This window comes from Phasianus colchicus, chromosome 5 (assembly GCF_987193195.1).
Source record: "Phasianus colchicus chromosome 5, bPhaCol1.hap1.1, whole genome shotgun sequence".
NCBI lineage: Eukaryota > Metazoa > Chordata > Aves > Galliformes > Phasianidae > Phasianus > Phasianus colchicus.
The window spans coordinates 23,811,373-23,831,123 of NC_143440.1; the positions used below are offsets into that span (position 1 = coordinate 23,811,373).

At 42.4% G+C, this 19,751-nt stretch overlaps 1 protein-coding gene across 7 annotated transcripts; it reads left to right on the forward strand.

Annotated features, from left to right (window-relative positions):
* Positions 1–50: 50 nt before the first annotated feature.
* C1QTNF4 (C1q and TNF related 4) lies at positions 51–19,143 on the forward strand. 7 transcript variants are annotated; one of them, XM_090140850.1, is made up of 4 exons: positions 65–208; positions 2,974–3,124; positions 14,475–14,578; positions 17,614–19,143. In XM_090140850.1, the coding sequence occupies exon 4, from the start codon at positions 17,619–17,621 to the stop codon at positions 18,720–18,722; it is 1,104 nt and encodes a 367-aa protein (XP_089996976.1). In that variant the 5' UTR covers positions 65–208; positions 2,974–3,124; positions 14,475–14,578; positions 17,614–17,618; the 3' UTR covers positions 18,723–19,143. The 7 variants fall into 7 exon arrangements, with proteins under 7 accessions (XP_031449092.1, XP_089996976.1, XP_089996975.1 ...); XM_090140849.1 differs by having other exon boundaries at positions 66–208; positions 14,475–14,574; XM_090140851.1 differs by lacking the exon at positions 2,974–3,124 and having other exon boundaries at positions 83–208.
* Positions 19,144–19,751: the final 608 nt, after the last annotated feature.

The following is a 19,751-nucleotide window of genomic DNA, read 5'->3' on the forward strand; positions in this document are numbered from 1 at the left end:
CCCCGCCGCCGCCGCCGTTCCCTCCCCTCTGTCGCCCGCCCCCGGGCCCTCCTCCCGCCACTGATTCGGCGCCGGAGCCGCGGGTGCCCGAGCCCCCTCCCCACCCCGGCCCCCGCGCCGCCGCCGCGGCTCCCGAGCTGTCAGTGTGCAGGCAGCGCCGCGGCCCCGCGCCCATCCCCGCGCCGCCCACCGCCGCCAGCGGCCGCAGGTACGGGGCCGGGACAGCCGTTGCCGCCGGGGCCGGGCTGCGGCTGGAGAGGAAGGGGCTGGGGCTGGGACCCCTCGGCCGGACGGGGCGACGGGAGGGGGCCTGCTCCGCGGAGGAGCCCGCGGGGGGCGGCCGGCACGCGGAGCGGTGGCGGCGGGGCCGTCCGTCCCGCGAGGGCGGGCGCTCGGGACGCGCTGCCGGCTCTGAACCACGGGGAGCCGGGCGCGGAGGGACGCTAGGGTGGGCTGCGGTCCCTCTCCGTCCCCACGGAGAGGCTGGACCGGCCAACGGGTTAGCGGGGAATGCCTGAATTAGCACCCTCTCTTTTCCCTCATTTTATTTTTATTCTTCTAATTTCCGCTCTTATTAAATGGGTAGAGTTTATGGGGACGGGCGTGAAATCGTGGCCCCGCTTGGAACCTAGGTTGGAGAATCCCCCGAAGGCCGGTCACAGGGAAGGGAGTCCTTAAAAATGTCCCGAGGGACAGTTTCTCAGATGGGAAATAACGCTTTAGCTTCCTAGGGAAACTAAGTCCCATGGGTTTTCCCAAGACTGGTGTATGCAGCTGATTCTGTTATATACAGTCCTCTACCGAATAATCTAGCTCAATCGTTCTCTGTGTATTTGACGATCCCAATGTCATCTCCTCAACCCACTCCCACAAAGCTCCTGGGGAAGTGGGTCAGCATCCCCAGATGATGTATCTACCAGGCATTCGGTGAGTTTCTGCTCTGCCAGCTGGCTGGGAGGCAGCGTTGTGACCCTTCATTATGCACATACTGAATGAGCCTTGCTTCAATTATTCATTCTGATGCTATTGCAACCTTCTGCAGCTTCTCTTCTCCAGGGAGATGATGTGTAACAAGACTTTGAAATACTTTGCCATTGAGTCTGTGATCCTGTCTAAGCGCACAGCAGCTGTTTGCTCATGTAGCCATTCTTAAGGGTTAATTTATAGCAGTAAAATGTATGTCAGGGAAGAGTGAGGATTCCCAGTAGGGCGCATTACCCTCTGCATTCCCTCTGTTCACCTCTAGAAAGCTGCAATAAAGCTGAAGCCAGAGTACTTGAATGGCTAGTGGACAAGGATCTGGAAATATGTTTTGTATTTTCTGTCTCAGAGAGTTAATGCCACAAAAGTACTTTTGGTCTCTGTAAGGGAGAACCTGTAGCTTCAGCATGGCATTGGTTTAAATCAGAAAAGTCGTCCATGTGGTTGACATTTGCTATTTTGCTGATGAAGAAACGGGTTCAGAAATTAAATACATTGGAAACAGAGATTTGGCGACAAAACTTGGAATCTCATTATGGTTATTTGTGTTTTACTAATGTGATCATCTGTTCATTTTGTCATGTTCTCCAGATAATACTCATTGATAAATGGAGAACCATTCATATTTTCTAAGTACAGTAGGCTAGATTGACCCACAGAGGCCAGTGGCCTTACTTGTTGAAATATAGCTGTGACCTGCAGTCAAGCAGTGCTCATATTCTCTTTTTCAATAGTAGACAAATTTTCAATTAGCAGCAAGGCTAATTGATCTCTGGTTTTTGGAATTCTCATTTGTATAACAGACAGTAATCTGGATGGACACAGACATAAAGAGAAATTCTGTGTGCCTGAGCTGTAGAGAGCTGAGGTAACTTTGCATCTTCTGTGCATAGCACCCAAGAATGTGAAGACCAAAAGAGGCTAGTGCTAATACAACAGTGAACATGCAGTGATCTTTAGTCATCCTGCTAAAATTTTACATTCTTCTGGTTAGTTATGGCAGAGAGCACTGAAACAAACAAATCTGATAGCAACGATGCATTTCCAAGATGGGAAGTACCCCGGAGAATATTCTCAGCTGAGAGAACTCTCCTACAAGATGTCCATCACTACTTTGACTCTAAGGCATGAGATTAAAATGAGATTAGATTGAAATGTTAGAGTCTTAAAAATACTAAAGTCTGGGGCTTTGTTACCAGCATTTGAAGTCAGATATTAGGATCTGGTAGGTTTTACTCTTGAACTCTCCCGCTCACCCATTCTTTTTCACTTCCCAAAGCATGAAGTGTACATTTTACTCAAAGATGCGTAGTTAAGGAGAATGAAGTTTCAACTTGCATTAGTATTACATCTTATTGACTAGTCTGAAGCATTGCATCTTTATACTGCCTTGGAAGACATTAATGCTTGGTATTTGATAGTTTGCCGTGCTTTACTAAAAGAATCTGCCTGACTGACTCCAGGTTTCACTCAGCAGAGCTGAAAAGCTTTAGCTCTTTCTTTCTGATTTGATAGATCCCATTGTCCAGGATATCCAAGCACAGATAAATGAGGACTTAAGTTTTCCTTTCAGATTTCCTGAATCTTTACCTTTGCCAAGAAACGGAATTTTCCTGATGTTCAAATGAGCTAAGTCAGTAATGCGCAAATGCTGTGCTGCTGTCTCCCTTTCAATCACCTTTTTCCCCCCGAGTGATTTCTTGTTTTGGTAAAGCCTCTCTCTAGATGCATACATCCTCCAGACAGGTTAGAGAACAAAGGAGGAATTCCTGCTGCCTCTAATCAAAGGTCTGAGGTTTCCAGCAGAGATAGCCCAGTCAGAATCAGGAGCTGATCACAGATTAGAGCAGTAAGTGGCCACTCCTGAGGCTAATAATTGATTACTAGAGCTCCACTGGCAAACAGTACAGATTCATAAAGTCCTGTTTCTTCTTCTTCACTCTTCAGCTGGTTAATCCATTTCATGTATATTTTTTGTTGTCGGGGATTCAGCAACACCATCAGGAAAACTGTCATATTGGGTACAAGAATCTGGGGAAGCTCTGGAAGCAGTTACTGAAATGGGAGCTGGAACCAGTTGAGAGATTTGAGCCACTGCTGTCAGGAGGAAAACCAGGTCCTCTTTATGCCCATGTACACTAAGGTTTGTGTTTTATTATATGCCTATTCATGAGTGTTGTGACTGGTGTTTGAGCTCTGAAGAAGGAACCTGCAGTGCTTTGGTTAAGGGCAGGTGCAAAGAAAATATTTAGCTGATGAAAATCTTTTAAATGCCTCAATGCATCCCTTCCCTTGTGAACTGCTAGTTTAACTCAAAGTAAATGCAGTAAATTATGACATTTTGAATACATCCCTAAATCTGTGAAGAGAACTGGCAACATCTTTCCCATTCATTCTTTCCAGCAGGTTCTAACAGAGTTGTCTTTTGTTTTTACACATTTTTACACATTAGAAGATTTTTTGTGGCATGGATGAGAGATTTAAATTAAATTTGAGGTTCTGGATCATTAATGTAAATATTTGCTTCAGTGGGGTTCAGAGGGTAGCAGGTGAAGGCTATAAATAGGGAAAAAATTATTTTCTGAACAGGAAGATATTCCTTAAATAATATTCAAAGATTCAGAGCTCATACTGTTTGCTTTTAGTCTGTGCCAATCCTTCAGTTGGGCCACAGGCTGCTTAAGACAGATATGCTAGCTGTGTCAGTGTGTTCTGGATCTGCTTTTCTTCAGTGTTTTCTTAGTTGACCTGGACATGAATAAAAAGAATAAGTAAATGACATTTGGCTAAGACAAGAAAAAAGAATGGGGTGAAATTTTGTAGGGATAACAAGAAGGTGCTGCACCAGGGCAGAATTAACCAACTGTATAAGTGCAAGAGAGAAGCAAATGACTATGTTGCAACTGCAGAAAAGAACTGCAGAAAAAGAAAGTGTTGTGACAGATCACAAGCTGAACATGAGTCAGTGTCGTGCTGTTGCAAATGAAGGCAAACTTCTTGCTAGGAAATATAAAAGACATATAGCCTGAAAGAAATGAAGCAATTCTCCTGCTCTTTCCAGTGTTGCTAAAAGTTCACTTTGAAGGCTTGGTGAAGTTTTGGTTACTACACGTAGAGACGGGTGCGATTCAATTGGAAACTGCGGACAGGGGCAGCAGAACTCTTCATAGGTCTGGGAAAATGTAAATTGCAAGAAGATTTGAAAAAATTTAAATTATTTATCCCAAAGACCAGCGAGCTGCCAGGGGAGTACCTTCAGATATAAAATAGAAGAGAATGGTGCATGGTGGATTGAATAGGAAGCACAAAGTAGCAGAAAAAAAATATATTGTTTTAGACGGTAGAGGTAATTTTCTTGGACCTGGGATAAGAGAACTGATGAATATTGAGTTTGGGGGGGGTTGTTCAGTCATTTTATGAACATATTAGAAAATTATCTCTGGAGAATGTGATTTGACTAGGTCCTCCCTGGGGAGCGTACGTTGGACTATATAACTTCTTTAGTTCACTTCTATATGTATTCTTCTAATGTTTTTTGAAAGTAGCACATTTCATTTCACGTAAAGGAAATAAAAGCTGCCTGGGACTATTTTGCTAACATTTGTAGAATAACCAAAGGTAACGCAGCCCCTGGAATACAGTGTTGCTCTTTCTGAAAAGAACCTGGAAGAAAAATAAGAGTATACTAGAAAATGGCTTAAAGAGCTCGTTTTAGAGAAATTATACAGAACAGGGCATTCTGATTTCACTGAAACAGATGCTTACCTGAATTTGAATGCTGAAATCAGTGATATTGAAGAAGAAAAATCAGCGAGGATTAGCAGCTAACAAAATGATCAGAACTGAAAGAACAAGGTCTTCTAGTATATTACTCCTTGAATGAAATACCCTTGTCCAAAAATGATTTTTTTTAGCGATGAAGTAAAATATTAGAATTCAGAACAGGAATAAAATAAAACAAAGTTCTACATTTGATCTTAGATGTCTCTTCGGGGAGATAAAATCTAGGTCCTGTAATATTCATAGTTTAACACACACTGTTTAATAGAATGGGACATTCCCTTGTGCATGATGAAAAATACTCTATGAGGAGACAGGTGGAAAGAAGAGAGCAGTGACTGTCTCTTTTGGATGCCGTAGTGATGAGCTAGTGCACATAAGATCCTGAATAGAACTTGTTTTGAGACCAACTAAAGAGTTTTTTAATACTCTAAGGAGAGAAGGATTTTTCCTTTTCTTATATGTCTTCTCTCAGACGAAAGAAAAGCTCTGAGAGGAGTTAAAGCCATGCTGCAAGGAGTTGTATTTATACCCAACAGTCAATAGGGAATCTTTTCCACAAAAACAGGTACTCTTTGGGACTAAAAGGCTGCAAAGCAACTGCTGGAAGGATTCCATGCTGAATGAACAAGACCAGGCACAACTGAAGAATTAGGCTGAGATTTTAGAAAGCTGTTGCTCAGTGAACTGTAACATATTAGCATTAGAATCTGGTGTCATTTAAACACTCTTACACTGGAATGATCCATAATGTTTTTTAAATTTTCATGTTTTGATTTTCAGTGGGACATGTGAGCACAAACAAAATGTTCTGATTGCTCTCCCTGCCCCTATCTTTCATAGCTGCTTAAAAAATTAGGAAAAATGGGTTACGTAGAAAGCTGATCACTTGGTGCCCCAGATATTTCAAAGTAAATTCATGTCCTCTCTACCCAAGGACTGACCAGTGATTCCCATTACTTTGCCTGAGTTTTCTCCCACAATTTCCTCTGTTTTCTTCTCTCTTTTTTTTTTCATGAGTAAAAGTGATTTCCCAACATAGCCTTTACTTAGGAGACAGAAGGGGTATTCAAAAGAAGGCTTGCAGTGATCTGATTCTAAAATCTGTTCAGTTTTCTAACAAGGTGATTCTGGAAGGAAATGAAGTAAAGGATAACTAATGTAAAAAAAATAATATTAATAATAAAACCTTTTTACTTGTGGAAGTAGTCAACAAGATGGAAGGACTGTTCTCAATGAAACTTGGGAGGAAATGTGAGAGGCTGTTCAGAATACAACTGAACATGCTGGTGGGAGTTCTGCAGGTGGTAGGCTGCTGTTGGAAGCTGTTGATAATTGTCATTTGAAGGGAGAACTTTATGCAGAGGTCTCTTAGAAGGAGCCATTGACATTGATGCTTGCCAAACATTTATGGAGTCTAAACAATGGATATGAGCACAGTGAGGCAGTGGGTAGTGTGTTTCAGCAACACAGTGATGTGAAAGACAAGTCACATTCTGAACAGCCATGCACAACTCTCACACCATGAAATGAAGAGAGTCTTGATGAACTTGTCTGTATGAATCAGTGGATTATGACCAGAGAACTGTGTACAGAGCTGCGTATCAGCTTCAGTGTTGTAAATGATGGTGGCAATATTGGAATATTGCAAAGGTTGTTCCAGGTGGGTTCCACGAATCCTCAAATAGGAATAGAAAGAACACCATGTGCAAGTTTGTCAGGACCTATTGAACCAGTGTGAGGCTGAAGGTGACAGCTTCCTGAATCACATCATTACCAGTGACGAGATGTGGTGTCACCACTAGGAGCCAGAGTCAAACTGACAGTCCATGGAGCAATGACACAGGAATTCCCCATCAAAGAATAAGTTCAAGACACAGCTCTCAGTGGGTGAAGTGGTAGACACTTTTCCGGGTCAGGGATATTTCTAGAAAACTTCCTAGTCTTATCCACCCCTCTGATTACTATCCATTATTGATAGTTCAGGCCAGCAGTGATGAGGTTGCTGACAGAAGCCTGAGGGCTATAAAAAATGATTTTAGGGGACTGGGGAGGTTAGTTGACAATGGAGGCATGCAAGTAGTAATTGCAGGTATTCCTACAGTGGCAGGGAAAGACAATGCAATGACCAGGAAAACCCATCGCATAAACACATGGCTGAGAGGCTGGTGCAAATGCAAGAATTTTGGGTTCTTTGATCATGGGGCGACCACTGAGGATAAGGAAAAGGCAGAGTTTCTGAATGCCTTCTTTACATCTGTCTTTAAGAGTCAGACCAGTTATCTTCAGGTTTCTCGACTCTCTGACCTGGCAGTCTTGGCTGGGGAGCAGACTAAACCCCCTACAATTCAGGAGGAAACAGTCAGAGACCTGCTACTCCAACTGGACTGCCACAAGTCCATGGGACTGGATGAGATTCACCCGAGAGTGCTGAGGGAACTGGCGGAGGTGATAGCCAAGCCACTTTCCATCATCTATCAGTGCTTCTTGTTGACGGGTGAGGTCCCAGACAACTGGAGGCTTGCCAATGTGATTCCCATCTACAAGAAGGGCTGCAGGGAGGATCCGGGCAGCTACAGGCCTGTTAGCCTGACCTCGGTACCAGGGAAGATTATGGAGCAGATTGTCTTGAGGGAGATCATGCGGCATGTGTGGGACAACCAGGGAATCAGGCCTAGCCAGCATGCGTTCACGAAGGGCAGGTCCTACTTGACCAACCTGATCTCCTTCTATGACATAGTGACCCGCCTGGTGGATGAGGGAAAGTTGATGTAGTTTACCTAGACTTCAGGAAAGCCTTTGACACTGTCTCCCACAGCATTCTCCTACAGAAGCTGGCAGTCCGTGGCTTGGACAGGTACGCTCTTGGATGTGTAAGGAACTGGCTGAAGAGCTGGGCCCAGAGAGTGATGGTGAATGGAGTTAAGTCCAGCTGGCGACTGGTTACGAGTGGAGTTCCCCAGGGGTTGATGCTGGGGCCTGTCCTGTTTAATATCTTTATTGATGACCTGGATGAGGGCATTGAGTGCACCCTCAGTAAGTTTGCAGATGACACCAACCTGGCTGGAAGTGTCAATCTGCCTGCGGGTAGCGAGGCCCTACAGAGGGATCTGGATAGGCTGGATAGCTGGGCTGAAGCCAATGGAATGAGATTCAACAAGACCAAATGCCGGGTCCTGCACTTTGGCCACAATAACCCCAGGCAACACTACAGGCTTGGGGCAGAGTTGCTGGAAGATTGTGTTGAGGAAATGGACCTGGGGGTGTTGAGTGATACTAGACTGAACATGAGCCAGCAGTGTGCCCAGGTGGCCAAGAAGGCCAATGGCATCCTGGCTTGTATCAGAAATAGTGTGACCAGCAGGAACAGGGAAGTAATTGTCCCCCTGTACTTAGCACTGGTGAGGCTGCACCTCGAGTACTGTGTCCAGTCCTGGGCCCCTCACTGTAAGAAAGACATCGAGGCCCTGGAGCGTGTTCAGAGAAGGGCAACTAAGCTGGTGAGGGGTCTGGAGCACAGGTCTTACGAGGAGTGGCTGAGGAAGCTGGGATTGTTCAGTCTGGAGAAGAGGAGGCTCAGGGGACACCTTATTGCTCTCTGTAACTACCTGAAGGGAGGTTGTAGTGAGCTAGGGGTCAGCCTCTTCTCTTGTGTGACTAGTGATAGGACTAGAGGGAATGGCTTCAAGCTGTGCCACGGAAGGTTCAGGCTGGACATTAGGAAATACTACTTCTCTGAAAGGGTGGTTGGGCGCTGGAATGGGCTGCCCAGAGAGGTGGTGGAGTTACCGGCCCTGGAGGTGTTCAAGGAACGTTTGGATGTTGTGTTGAGGGACGTGGTTTAGCGAGAACCATTGGTGATGGGTGAATGGTTGGACTGGATGATCCTGTGGGTCTTCTCCAACCTTAGTGATTCTATGATTTTGGGAAAGGAAAGGAGTAGTCCTTCTGTATTTCCTGGAACCTGGACAAATCAGCTCCAACCATTACATTACTACACTGTCTAAGGTGAAGGCTCAAACTTCCAGAGTCAGGCTATAGAAAAGAAGACAACCTTTCTCTTGGAACACAATAACACCAAGCCCCACATCAGTCTAAAGACTGTGGAGCACATTGCCAGTCTTGGCTGGGCTGTCCAGCCACAAGCAAACATTGTATAGTCTGGATTTGGTGCCTTCTGGCTCTCATCTGTTCAGGCTAATGAAAGATGGACTGCATGGACAATGATTTCCTAGCAGTGATGCTATCATAGGAGCTGTGAAACAGAGGGTCACGTCCCTCTGGTGCAGATTTTTACAAGTGCGGCATGTAGGCTCTTGTTCATTACTGATGAAAATGCATGACTAATGGTGGTGATTGTGTTAAAAAATAGTGTTTTGTGGCCGACCATTTGCACTATTAAACAGCATTATTATGCTTTTTGTATCTGTTGTAGTTTCCATGGAAATAAATAGGAGATGTTACTTTTGGAGCAACCTGCATACTTCCAGTGTGCTGTTGCAGTCATTTCTTTAGTATTTTAGCAAAATTCATTTCCTATAAGCAAGAATCAAAGGCAACAGCTTCAAGCTGGCAAGGGCAATTTTGCCTAAGAAGAAACAGGCTGGTTGCACAGATGAGGCTGGAATCTGTGAGCACTTGACAGGCACTGAGTGCTTTCTCTGTGTGAATGAGGAACTGATGAGTGAACAGCAGTGTCCAGCAGCGCTTTTTCATGGTAATGCCAAAGCCTTTTACCAGCAGTTTCCTAGTACAGATGGACTTCTACAGAAATAGTCAGACAAGCATTTCTGCTGCCATTAGGAGCTGATAAGCTCTCTTTAAATACTGGAAACAGTGCAAAGCCAGAAAGCAGGTAAGGAGAAAGCTTTGCAAAATTACATACGTGTTGGGGATATTGCACAGAAAATGCCTCTTTCTGATCCAACATCCAGGGCAGTACATTCTGCCTTTTGGTCAGCAGCACTTCTGTGTCATATTTTCACGGAAAAAATCCAATTTCAAAGGCACATTTGAGAAAACTTGAATTGTAAATGGTTTAAGGGAGGAACTTAGTAGCTTCCTGCTGAACAAGATGAGAAACAGGTTAAATCCATGGACTAAAATATGCTCAGTGTTTTAAAGGGGGAAGCAAGAACTTGTGTTTTCCTGAAGATATCAATGATTAATTCATAGTCCTGTGGTGTCTCATTTGTACCAGATAAAACCTTCTGAGAGGTAGTTTTTAGTAAAATGGTGTCTTTCAGCAGCAGTGGAATCATTTTCTCCAGAGTGTCTGGCACAATGCTATGTTTTTGGTTCTAGAAGAAAAACAGTATTGATAACACACTGATGTTTATAGTTGCTGCTAAGCAGTTGCTGACAGGCCACTGTCAGCAGAGGACCCAAGGAACTGTTGGGGAACAGGATTAGGACGTACCTAGACTGGCCAAAGCAATATTCCATACCGTATGACATCATGCAGAAGGAATTTTGAAGGAGGTGGGAGTTCATCTCATGCTCTTGCACTGCTCAAGGGGCTAGCTGGGCTTTGGCTGGGAGATGGTGAGCAATTGCTAGTATATATATTTATATATAGTCATAACTATTATCCTTTTCTCTATTTTAGTAAATTATTTTATCTCAATCCATGTGTTTTGCATTTTTTCCCATTCTCTTCCCCATCTCATTAGGAATGGAGGGGTATGAATGAACAACGTGTGATGCTCAGCCACATGCTGGGTTAAATGGATAAAAAGTTGAAAGGGCTCAGGTTCCAGCTATCTATAGGCATTCCCCAGAGAGATGTCATTGCAAGAGATTTGTCAGGAACAACCACTGAAAGTGGGGAGCTACGCACTTCTGATTGTGAGGAGATCAACATTAACAGATGTGACTAACTATGCTACTTTTTACTATGTCTCCATAGACATGAATGCTACTGTACCTAGAGCGTGGCAAGTCTTATTCAATAAAGCAACTAATATTAAAGGGCATTATGCATACTGCAGGACTTCATTGACAGGGCAGAATTTTCATCTTTGAGTAATACTGGGCTCTGCTTATTGCTGAATGCATGATTGTTTCTTCTCAGCTCTCTAGCTCAGCTCTATCTTGACCCAGGAAAAGCAGGAGCAGAAAAAAAGAGCAGAGATAGCAGTAATGCTCATGGAGATACATAGATCTTAATGCCTTCGATCACCTTCTTCACTAAACCAGAGCTCAGTGAATTTCCAAATTGAGATGTTGCAGAATGTTGGCAGCAAAGAGCAGCACTGCAGTGCAATTCACAGTGTTCTCTGAGTAGCTTCTCAGTAATAAAACAGCAGGGCATGAAAAGAAATGAAGGTGATTTCTTTGGATGAGTGTAAAGGCAGATGTTAAAAGACAGCATGCTTTTCTACCTTACCTGTCAAGAAAAGAAAAAGAAAAAAAGAAAAAAACCAAATATCTCAGGGAAAGCATCATTCTTGTAGACAAATATGCCAGTGTATGATTTTTTTTTTTCAGACGGATTTGTGAAGCCTGCTGTCAGAAAATACTAGTCAATAGTATGTGATATTATCCCAAAGTGTGCTATAGTGCAGCCTTCAGTGGATAAAAGACCAAAGCAATTATGTTTGCATAGATGAAACATAGCATTACAAGTTGATCTATCAAGCAGAGGGAACTGAATCTTATCCAGTCTGAAAGTTTTTTCGTAACTGCGAGTAATCAAGAGGGAGACCCAGCTTGTAAACATCTTCTGCTGCATTGCTGAATAAACTATTAGCAGTCAGTGAGCTGAGACATGACTAGGATACCAAAGCACATTTCATTGTCTTTGCATGTAATGCTAGCTGACATTCAGCTATCCATTAGTGTCCTTAGGGGATAATTATCAGACTCTACAAGCTCATCCTAACTTCTAATGCAGTGATCAACCAGCAAGAACCAACATATCCCCTCTTACTTTTACCCAGTGTTAGGTCTTAGAGCAGTGACTAGAGAGCAACGTTCTGTTGCGTAGGGAAGTTGGAAGGGACTAATGTAGGCACAGAGTTCAAGGAAAAATGAGACTTGTGTGCCCACAAAAGCAAGAGAGAGAAAGAGAAGAAAAACTGAAGACTTGTTCCTTTTTTTTTCTTTTTTTTTTTTTTTCCAGTTTGTTTGTTTAATAGGACCTTACTTGGCTGGTAATTATACTAAATCTAGCTGATAGGAGGTATAAGAGCACAGACTCACGGAAAGTAAATCGAGAACATAAAACCATTACGGAGTGGACAGAGAACAAGCTTTGAGATGACACCATAGTTTCCAGTATCTCATTCTCGTATCTCCATGGTCTCTTGTACAACAGTCTTCAATAAGAAAGAGTAACATAAAATATGTGTGAAGTAGAGAAAGTCAAAATGGCACTTCTGTTTACTGCACCTTTGTATGTGATGTTCTTCTACAGAGTCCAGCAATGTGCAGTTTAGCAGGCTCTCAGCTTCTTCACTTCTGTGGTTTAAATATCTTAATTTTAAAAAGGTAAGAAGTTTAATGTAAAATTGTCAAAGTGAGTTACATTTTTTCACCTACGAAAGTGTTCCTGGTATTCCAGGCAGACCTGTCTTGATTAATCCTTGATGCTACTGTGATCTTCCTGATGCAGGAGTCTGGCTCCTCCCTGAGAAATGGGTTGCTTCAACAAAGCCTTATTCTACAGGCCCAGCATCTCTGGTGCACACGTAAATCAGGCTAAAAATAGAAGCTAGGTTTGGGCATGGATAGCCCAAATGTGGTTCAACTTTGACATTACTGTAACTGTAACTGGATCCATGCAAAAATTCCTGCTGTTGAAATGGTCTCAGTGTTTTTTACCTAAAGGTAGAAGTTTTAAATAAACATTGTACAGCAACAGAATCTTCTGGATTTCTCAGGCAGTGGTTTTCAATCTTCTCTGGCCTGTGTTTTCACATAAACCTTTTATCTCTGAGCTCATTCTCAGCAGTATCTTCTTTTTTTTACTACTAACTGTTTCAGTGGCAGTTTAGTAACAGTCTGTTTAACTGCAAGTGCAGAACAACTTTGTAGAATTCAACACATTTTATGAACCACAGATTAAACTCAAATGTTCTGTTTTCTTTTTTTACTTCAGATCAGTGTTGAAGTATGTTTCTTTGCTTTATGTTTTGTTTTTTATAATCTTGTTTACTTGAGGATTATGTATGTGGTGTAGGGTTGGACTTGTGTAATTTGTTCATTAAAAAAAGTGTAACCAATCTGTATTACATTTTAAAGTACTGGTTAGTTAAGAATATGTGATGTCTCCCACTTAGAGTATATTCAGCCTTCTCTACTGAAACACCACTTTGCCTGTCTAAATTAATATATCCTTACATATGCATAGTAATCAAAATGAGTATGCCACCTTGGCACTGCAAATTTCCCTGAAAGTTGTTACAGGAATAAAAAAGTTAATATCATAAATATCATGTTTCTATTTTGATCAGTGCATATATATCATCTTATATATCATCGTTTTAGCTTACACAGTTATTGGAGCTTCAGCTGAAATTTAGCAGGTTTAATTAATATTCTAAAATGCAGGCTAATATTAGAAGATTCTGCCAAAAAACAGTCTCTCCATTTTGTTTTCCTTAGTATGACTGGAGTTGAGGCATTTCAAAAGAATTTTTGTCTCTCCACAGATCTTTCAGTGCACACAAACTGTGTTACTATGCTGACAGACTCCGCTGTCTCAAGGAAACATGTAAAATGAAATGCTTTCTGTATTAGTGCCATACAGTTCTGTGATTCAGAGAGCGGTTTGTAATTTCCAGAAAGCATCCCAACATGCTTCAGTGTGTTCACCTCTCTGGATTGATCCAGAGTTCAAAAAACACATTCATCAAAAGCAGAGAAAGCTGAAAGCCAAAAGTTGAATCCCTGGGTTTGTCATACAGTACTCTTTATACTTACTTTGCATTTGAGGATCTGCTACATGTAATTTCTCCTTGATGTTGGAAGAAGTGATGCTCTTAAACTGTATCCAATGAGTGGAGCAGACAGTATGTGGTATCTGGGAAAAAATTCTTGCTAACACTAGTCCAAGAAGGCTGTTCATTACACAAGCTTTCACTGATTGAAATAATTCAAACATTTGTAACTGTCCTTTTCTATTAGAGCAGGAGCTAAGAAGAACAGGGATTTGCTCTTGCTGCTCACAGGATTTCATGAACTTTTACTAACAGTGAATCCAAGTGCATCACTTTGCTTTTGTAACCCATTCTTCAGTGATATTATGATCTTATGAAATTAAAGGACTCTTGCCTAAGGTAGGTGTAGGGAATCTGGCTCATTAATGTTTTGCAATAAAAAGACAAGCCTCGGGAGTTTTGCAAGAAGACCTGGCCTACTCAACTAGAAATGAGGTGACCTTTCTATTATTGAAAGTACTTTTCTAAAATCCATGGATTTCATCAGAAGAATAAGGGTAATTGTCTTTCCACTCGTAAATTGATTCAGTTCCAGGACAGAAAACTCACCTCCAGCTAGCACAAAGCTATTAATGTTTCCTGGGTCATGCAAATTTTGAATTCTATCTCTTTACTTTCAAAAAAAGATTTGCAACTCTTGTCTTGCTATGTGAGTCACTACCATTTTAATCCCTTCTTTTCAGGTCATTAATTTAATGTCAGTGCCTTTGAGAACATCGTATGTTTTGTGCCTTCTATTCCAAAATTAGTTTCTTGTCTTCTTCCCAGCAGGCTGCTGTCCCCTGTTGGTGCTCCCTGATGCAAAGGCATCAGCATATCTTGCTATCTCTTGGATCTGCTTAGCTTCATTGTATACTTCTGTGCTAACACCGTAGGTACTATCATAAAAAGGAATGGTAGGGCAGCAGACAAAGTACCCTGATTCGTACACAAATGTAATGAGAATAACACAGCTCCTGTGTATGCCACATATGTGACCCACTTTCTGCTTCTGGCCTGGGTCTCTCACTTCACTCTGCAGTTTCAAAATCTATGCAATAGCAAGAATACAAGGCTCCACTGCAGTGTCCACGACCAGCCTTATGTCCCTAATGGTACTACAGGAAAAGATTTGTGTCTCTTTTTCCTTTGCTAGAGCATTTTGGAAGGTTTATCTTGCATTTAATATGCTAATACTCAAGTCCAAGGATTTTGCAAGTTGCATTTGTTTATGGCAGCCTTCTAGCTAACCAAGCTTTCTTAATGACTGGCAAATTATTCTTAGATTGGTTTAATGTGAGAGGCAGTTATTAGATACTTTCTAAATTATTTTAAATAGATAAAGAACCTAAGTAGTCCTGAAAATGGTGAGTGGAAGCTGTCAAGGAAACAATTTGTTAATGGAAACACAGCATAATTAACTACTTTATTTAAATGACTTGACAGTAAGTTATTGGGAAGAGCTAAAAACAGGGGACTCTGCAGCAGCAGAGAGTCTGTGCAATTGTAAGTGAGTGAGCTGTCTGCTTTCAGAGTGACCTTAATACAGAGAAATTAGCTTTGGGATAGAAACAAGAATAGTGGTCATTTGAAGGAAAATAAGGTCAGATTCACTATAGAGTTCATTAAACTGTTATGTCTTTTTGAGTTTAGCCAGCAGCGTCCTGCCTGTGGTAAATTCCCCAACTAAAAACATCTGTGTTAAATTCTTTACTGTCAATTCTTGCCTCAAGAGCATGCAACAATGTCACAGTCTGCCTGCTTCTCCATGTGGCCACACTAGGGTGATCATTGGAATAACAGTGAATGAGCATGAATCAGAAACATCTAACAGCCCTTACAAGCTTGCCCTTAGGGACTGGTTTACTAAGCTGAAAGCTGAAATGAGCCTGCCCTGCTAGATGTAGCACTTCACTCTACAAAAACAGTTCTGCAGAACCAGGGGCTAAGTTCACAGTGTGACTGTTTGGCATTTAGTTATTGGTGAGATGTTAGGGCCTATTAGTATTGTTTAAACTCCAGAAGTGATCAAATGCAGCACAGACATGGGAAGAGAGTCACAAGCTGAGCTCACAAACTAAAAGACAAAGTGAGGAAAAATAAAGACAGCATGGAAGCGTATACTTGGCAGTTAAATTCATTTGCTGGACATGAGATTATCTGTCAGACAGACAGCTGGTTAGTTTCTTCTAAGTGTCACAGGTAAGGTTAGTCATTTTATGGCAGAAAGTAGTCAGCGTGATTAAGCATGAGCTACTCCTGATCAATCCATGCTGAGCACTCTCAGTCACATCCTTTGTCTTTCCAGCACCTGTTCATAGGAAGACATGCTCTGTGATTTTTCCAGGAAGCAAAGTGAGGAGCTAACTGGCCAAAAAGCTTGTAGATCCTCACATTGTCTCTCTTGCCCTTTGTGAAGATGAGTGCAACATTTGCCTTTCTCTGGTCACCAGGAACCACGTTTAATCTCCATGACCTTTCAAAGATGATGGAGTGTCCTTGATACAAAAGTGATCTCTTTCAATACTCTTCAGTCTGCCCATAGGGTTCCATGGGTGTGATGTGTTCAGGAGAAGCAGCTGAAGGTAAAATCATTCAGAGTATGGAGGCATGGAGGACAGCATCTACTAGGGCTGCAATTCAGATTTCAGTTTTATTCTCTAGTATGAAGGAGCAGGAACTGTAAGTCAAACTGAATTCCCATTTGTGAGAGATGTAAGTATCACATCTTGCCAGAAGAGGATCCCATTACCACCTCACGGTCTACTTGGATTCCATCTGCTTTACTTCTATTACTATGTCATCCCCTAGTTTTTTCAAATGTTTACCCCTATATCCTTTATAATTCAGGATTTGTTTTCACCCCTCCCCTATGAGTGGCATGTTTTGCTCCTCTTCTGCCAGTCTGTGAATTCATTGTTTGCTGGCTGGCAAGGCACCAGATCTAGGGTGGCAGATGGGGGCAGACTGCAAACCAGGCAGTTGCTTCCCAGCCCAAATGATATTTTAATAAGCACAGAGAGGTGACAGAGGGAGAAGCTTCTCACTGGAATGACTGGCAGTTTTGTTTTCAGCCTGAAAGCGCTAATAGATGACTTTTGGCATCAATCCAAAAATACAAAACCATAGAAAGTAGAGGCAGAAAATCCCATTAGCTTCTAACTTATCCCTCTTTTTTAAGGGTCGGAGAGCATTTTTCTCTCTGGTCTATTCTCTGGATAGTGAATTGTTTCCTTGTTTCTTGTATTTAAGTTCTCACTGAGGAATTCTATAATTTGGGAGACCTGCCTTTCCTTCTCTTTTTTCATTTTATTCACTTTCTCCACATCTTCCTTCCTCCCTAAGCAACCTTTCTTCTTCTAGTTTCTTTACATTCTTTGCAGATCCACAATGAAGTCTGTCTGAATAACAGGCCTTAACCGTTTTGGCTTCTAGCTTCTGCATCCTGTGAAACAGCTGCTGCAGTGATCTGCATGGGAACCTCTAGAATGAATGTCCTCTTCTCCTTGCCCTTCAGCTGTATCTCAGTTGCATAATACAAGGCGTGCCTAGGGCTTGCTTTCATCCTTCGTTTTATGAATAAAAGTGCTACAGAATAGAGCTCTGGCAAAGCCCCACCAAAATCTGAGATCCCTCTGCAGTGTGAGCTGCTCAGTGTTCTGCAAACAAACTATAGGATAGTGAGGCTTTCAGAGAAGAAGATTCTTTTTCTTCCTACAAGTACAGGAAAAAAAAAAGGTCACTGGGAAAATATCAAAATGCTGTTGGGGTACGACTGAGATCCCATACACTGATTAGAGAACACCTTAAAAACTTCTTAGTATTCTACATAGAATTTGATGCCTACTTAGCAGGATTCAGATCTGAGTTTCATATGAAGTACAAACTGGAAATATGATTCCTGCTAAAATATGGTTCTTCTTCTTTTCAGATACAATGATGGCACTGAAGGTTCAGATTCTGTTTGGCTTCCTCTGGTGTGTGATTTTAATGCCTATAGATGGCTTCCCAGTAGACAGCAATACTGAATTTCGCTCTGCTTTCTCAGTGGCCAGAACCAGCAGCATGGAAGGGAGCTCTGAGATGGTCATTACCTTTGACAAAGTGTATGTGAACATTGGCAATGACTTTGATCCCAAGACCGGGTTGTTTCGGTGTCGTATTCCTGGAGCCTACTACTTCTCATTCACAGTTGGGAAATACCCAAAGAAAAACTTGTCTGTCATGCTGATGAGAAACAAGAATGAGGTGCAAGTGATTGTGTATGATGAACATCACCGCAAGGAACGGAAGGTAGCCAGCCAGAGTGCCATGCTGCAGCTTGACTATGGTGACACTGTCTGGCTGCGTTTACATGGAGATCCAAAGTATGCTCTTTACAGCAATGTAGGCCCCTATACAACTTTCAATGGCTATCTGATCTATCCAGACACTTCTGCCTTCTTCCAGAACGCTCTCAGTTCTCAAGAACTGGGGCCTCACCGTCACAATGTTCAGAAACTTCCAGGAGAGCTGAATGTAGCTTCTCAGCAACATATGTTATCCGATCAGCCTAAGAAGGAACAAGACCCTCGCTCTGCATTTTCTGTCGCCCGCTCACAAAGTCTCCTGGGCACAGATGGCAAGCAAACCCAGCATGAGCCAATCACATTTGACACAGAGTTTGTGAATATTGGGAAAGATTTCAATTCCTCCACTGGCATCTTCTCATGCCGTATACCTGGTGCGTACTATTTCTCCTTCACCATTGGCAAAATGCCCTTTAAGACTATGTCAGTGAAACTTATGAAGAACCACAATGAGGTGCAGGCCATGATCTATGATGACAACCACTCCAAGAGGCGGGAGATGCAGAGCCAGAGCATCATGCTGCCTTTGCAGTACGGGGACACCGTCTGGCTCTACAGCCATCAGCATGATGGCTATGGTGCCTACAGCAACCATGGCAAGTACATCACCTTCACAGGCTTCCTGATCTATTCAGAGCCTCAGCCAAAGCGGCTCCCAGGTGCCAGCTCACTCCAAGGGTCAGAAAATTAAATGTGGATGTGAAAGGAGCACAAGAAAAGCCAGGGTGCCACGAACTTGGGTATAGCTCCTCTTTGGATATAGTCCTCTACTTTGAGCATGCTATCATGTGTACAGTGCTTTCTTTATGCTGCACGCTTGTGCTCTAACTGCAGGGCCATTGCTGTGTCTGTCATTTATCCATAGAAAAGTCTGTACAGGAATGTATGTGTGTGTCCTGTGTTGGTGTTTGACTTAAGTATAAAGCATGAGGTAGTTTTGGGGCAGGGGCGGGGCAATGTAGTGAAATGCTGAGGATCCGGGAAACACTGCAGACGTGTTACTGCAGATCTCTAGCATCCAGAGAGCAAAGGATGTGGTGACTTTCCTTGCATATGTGGGAAGGAAATAAATGTAATAAAAAATACAAAAGGTGTAAAATTTTCTCAGGTTTGAATTTGTTGTTGCCTGTGAAACTTGTGTTCTTGTCACTGCCTGAGGTCTCAGTTCAAGAAAAAAGAGCACAATCAATGTACGAGCTGCAGTATTGTACATTCGTGTGTGCAAAGTGTTGGTACCTCTTAGGGTTTTATTGGAAGTTTCACAGTATTTGATGCTTTTCTGAATCTGAACTTCCTGAATCAAGAACACACAAGAAAAATGTTTAGGAATCTCATCTTCCATTTAATGAAAACAATACATTTAAGAAAAGAAAAGTCTACTTCTGTTTCTTGTGGTAAAGGATGAGGTCTCAAATCTAGGAATGACCCAACCTCTGAAACAAGATTGCTTAGAAATAAGGTAAGTAAGAGGAATTTTAGAAGTACTTTTTAAAATCTAATATTTAGGTCATGACTTACATGTGAATAGTATTGTGTCACGCGTTGACATTAAGTTCTTCAGAAATTAACTCCTTGAACGTAAGGATATGGCTAAGGTTTATGCCACACTGATAACCTAGCACAAATGGGATCAAAGTTACCCCTGAGTGATATGTTCAGCAGTTGTGTTCCAGTGGTTTCCTACAGGCTGTGTTCCGTCGAGTCTATTGCTGCTGCAGTG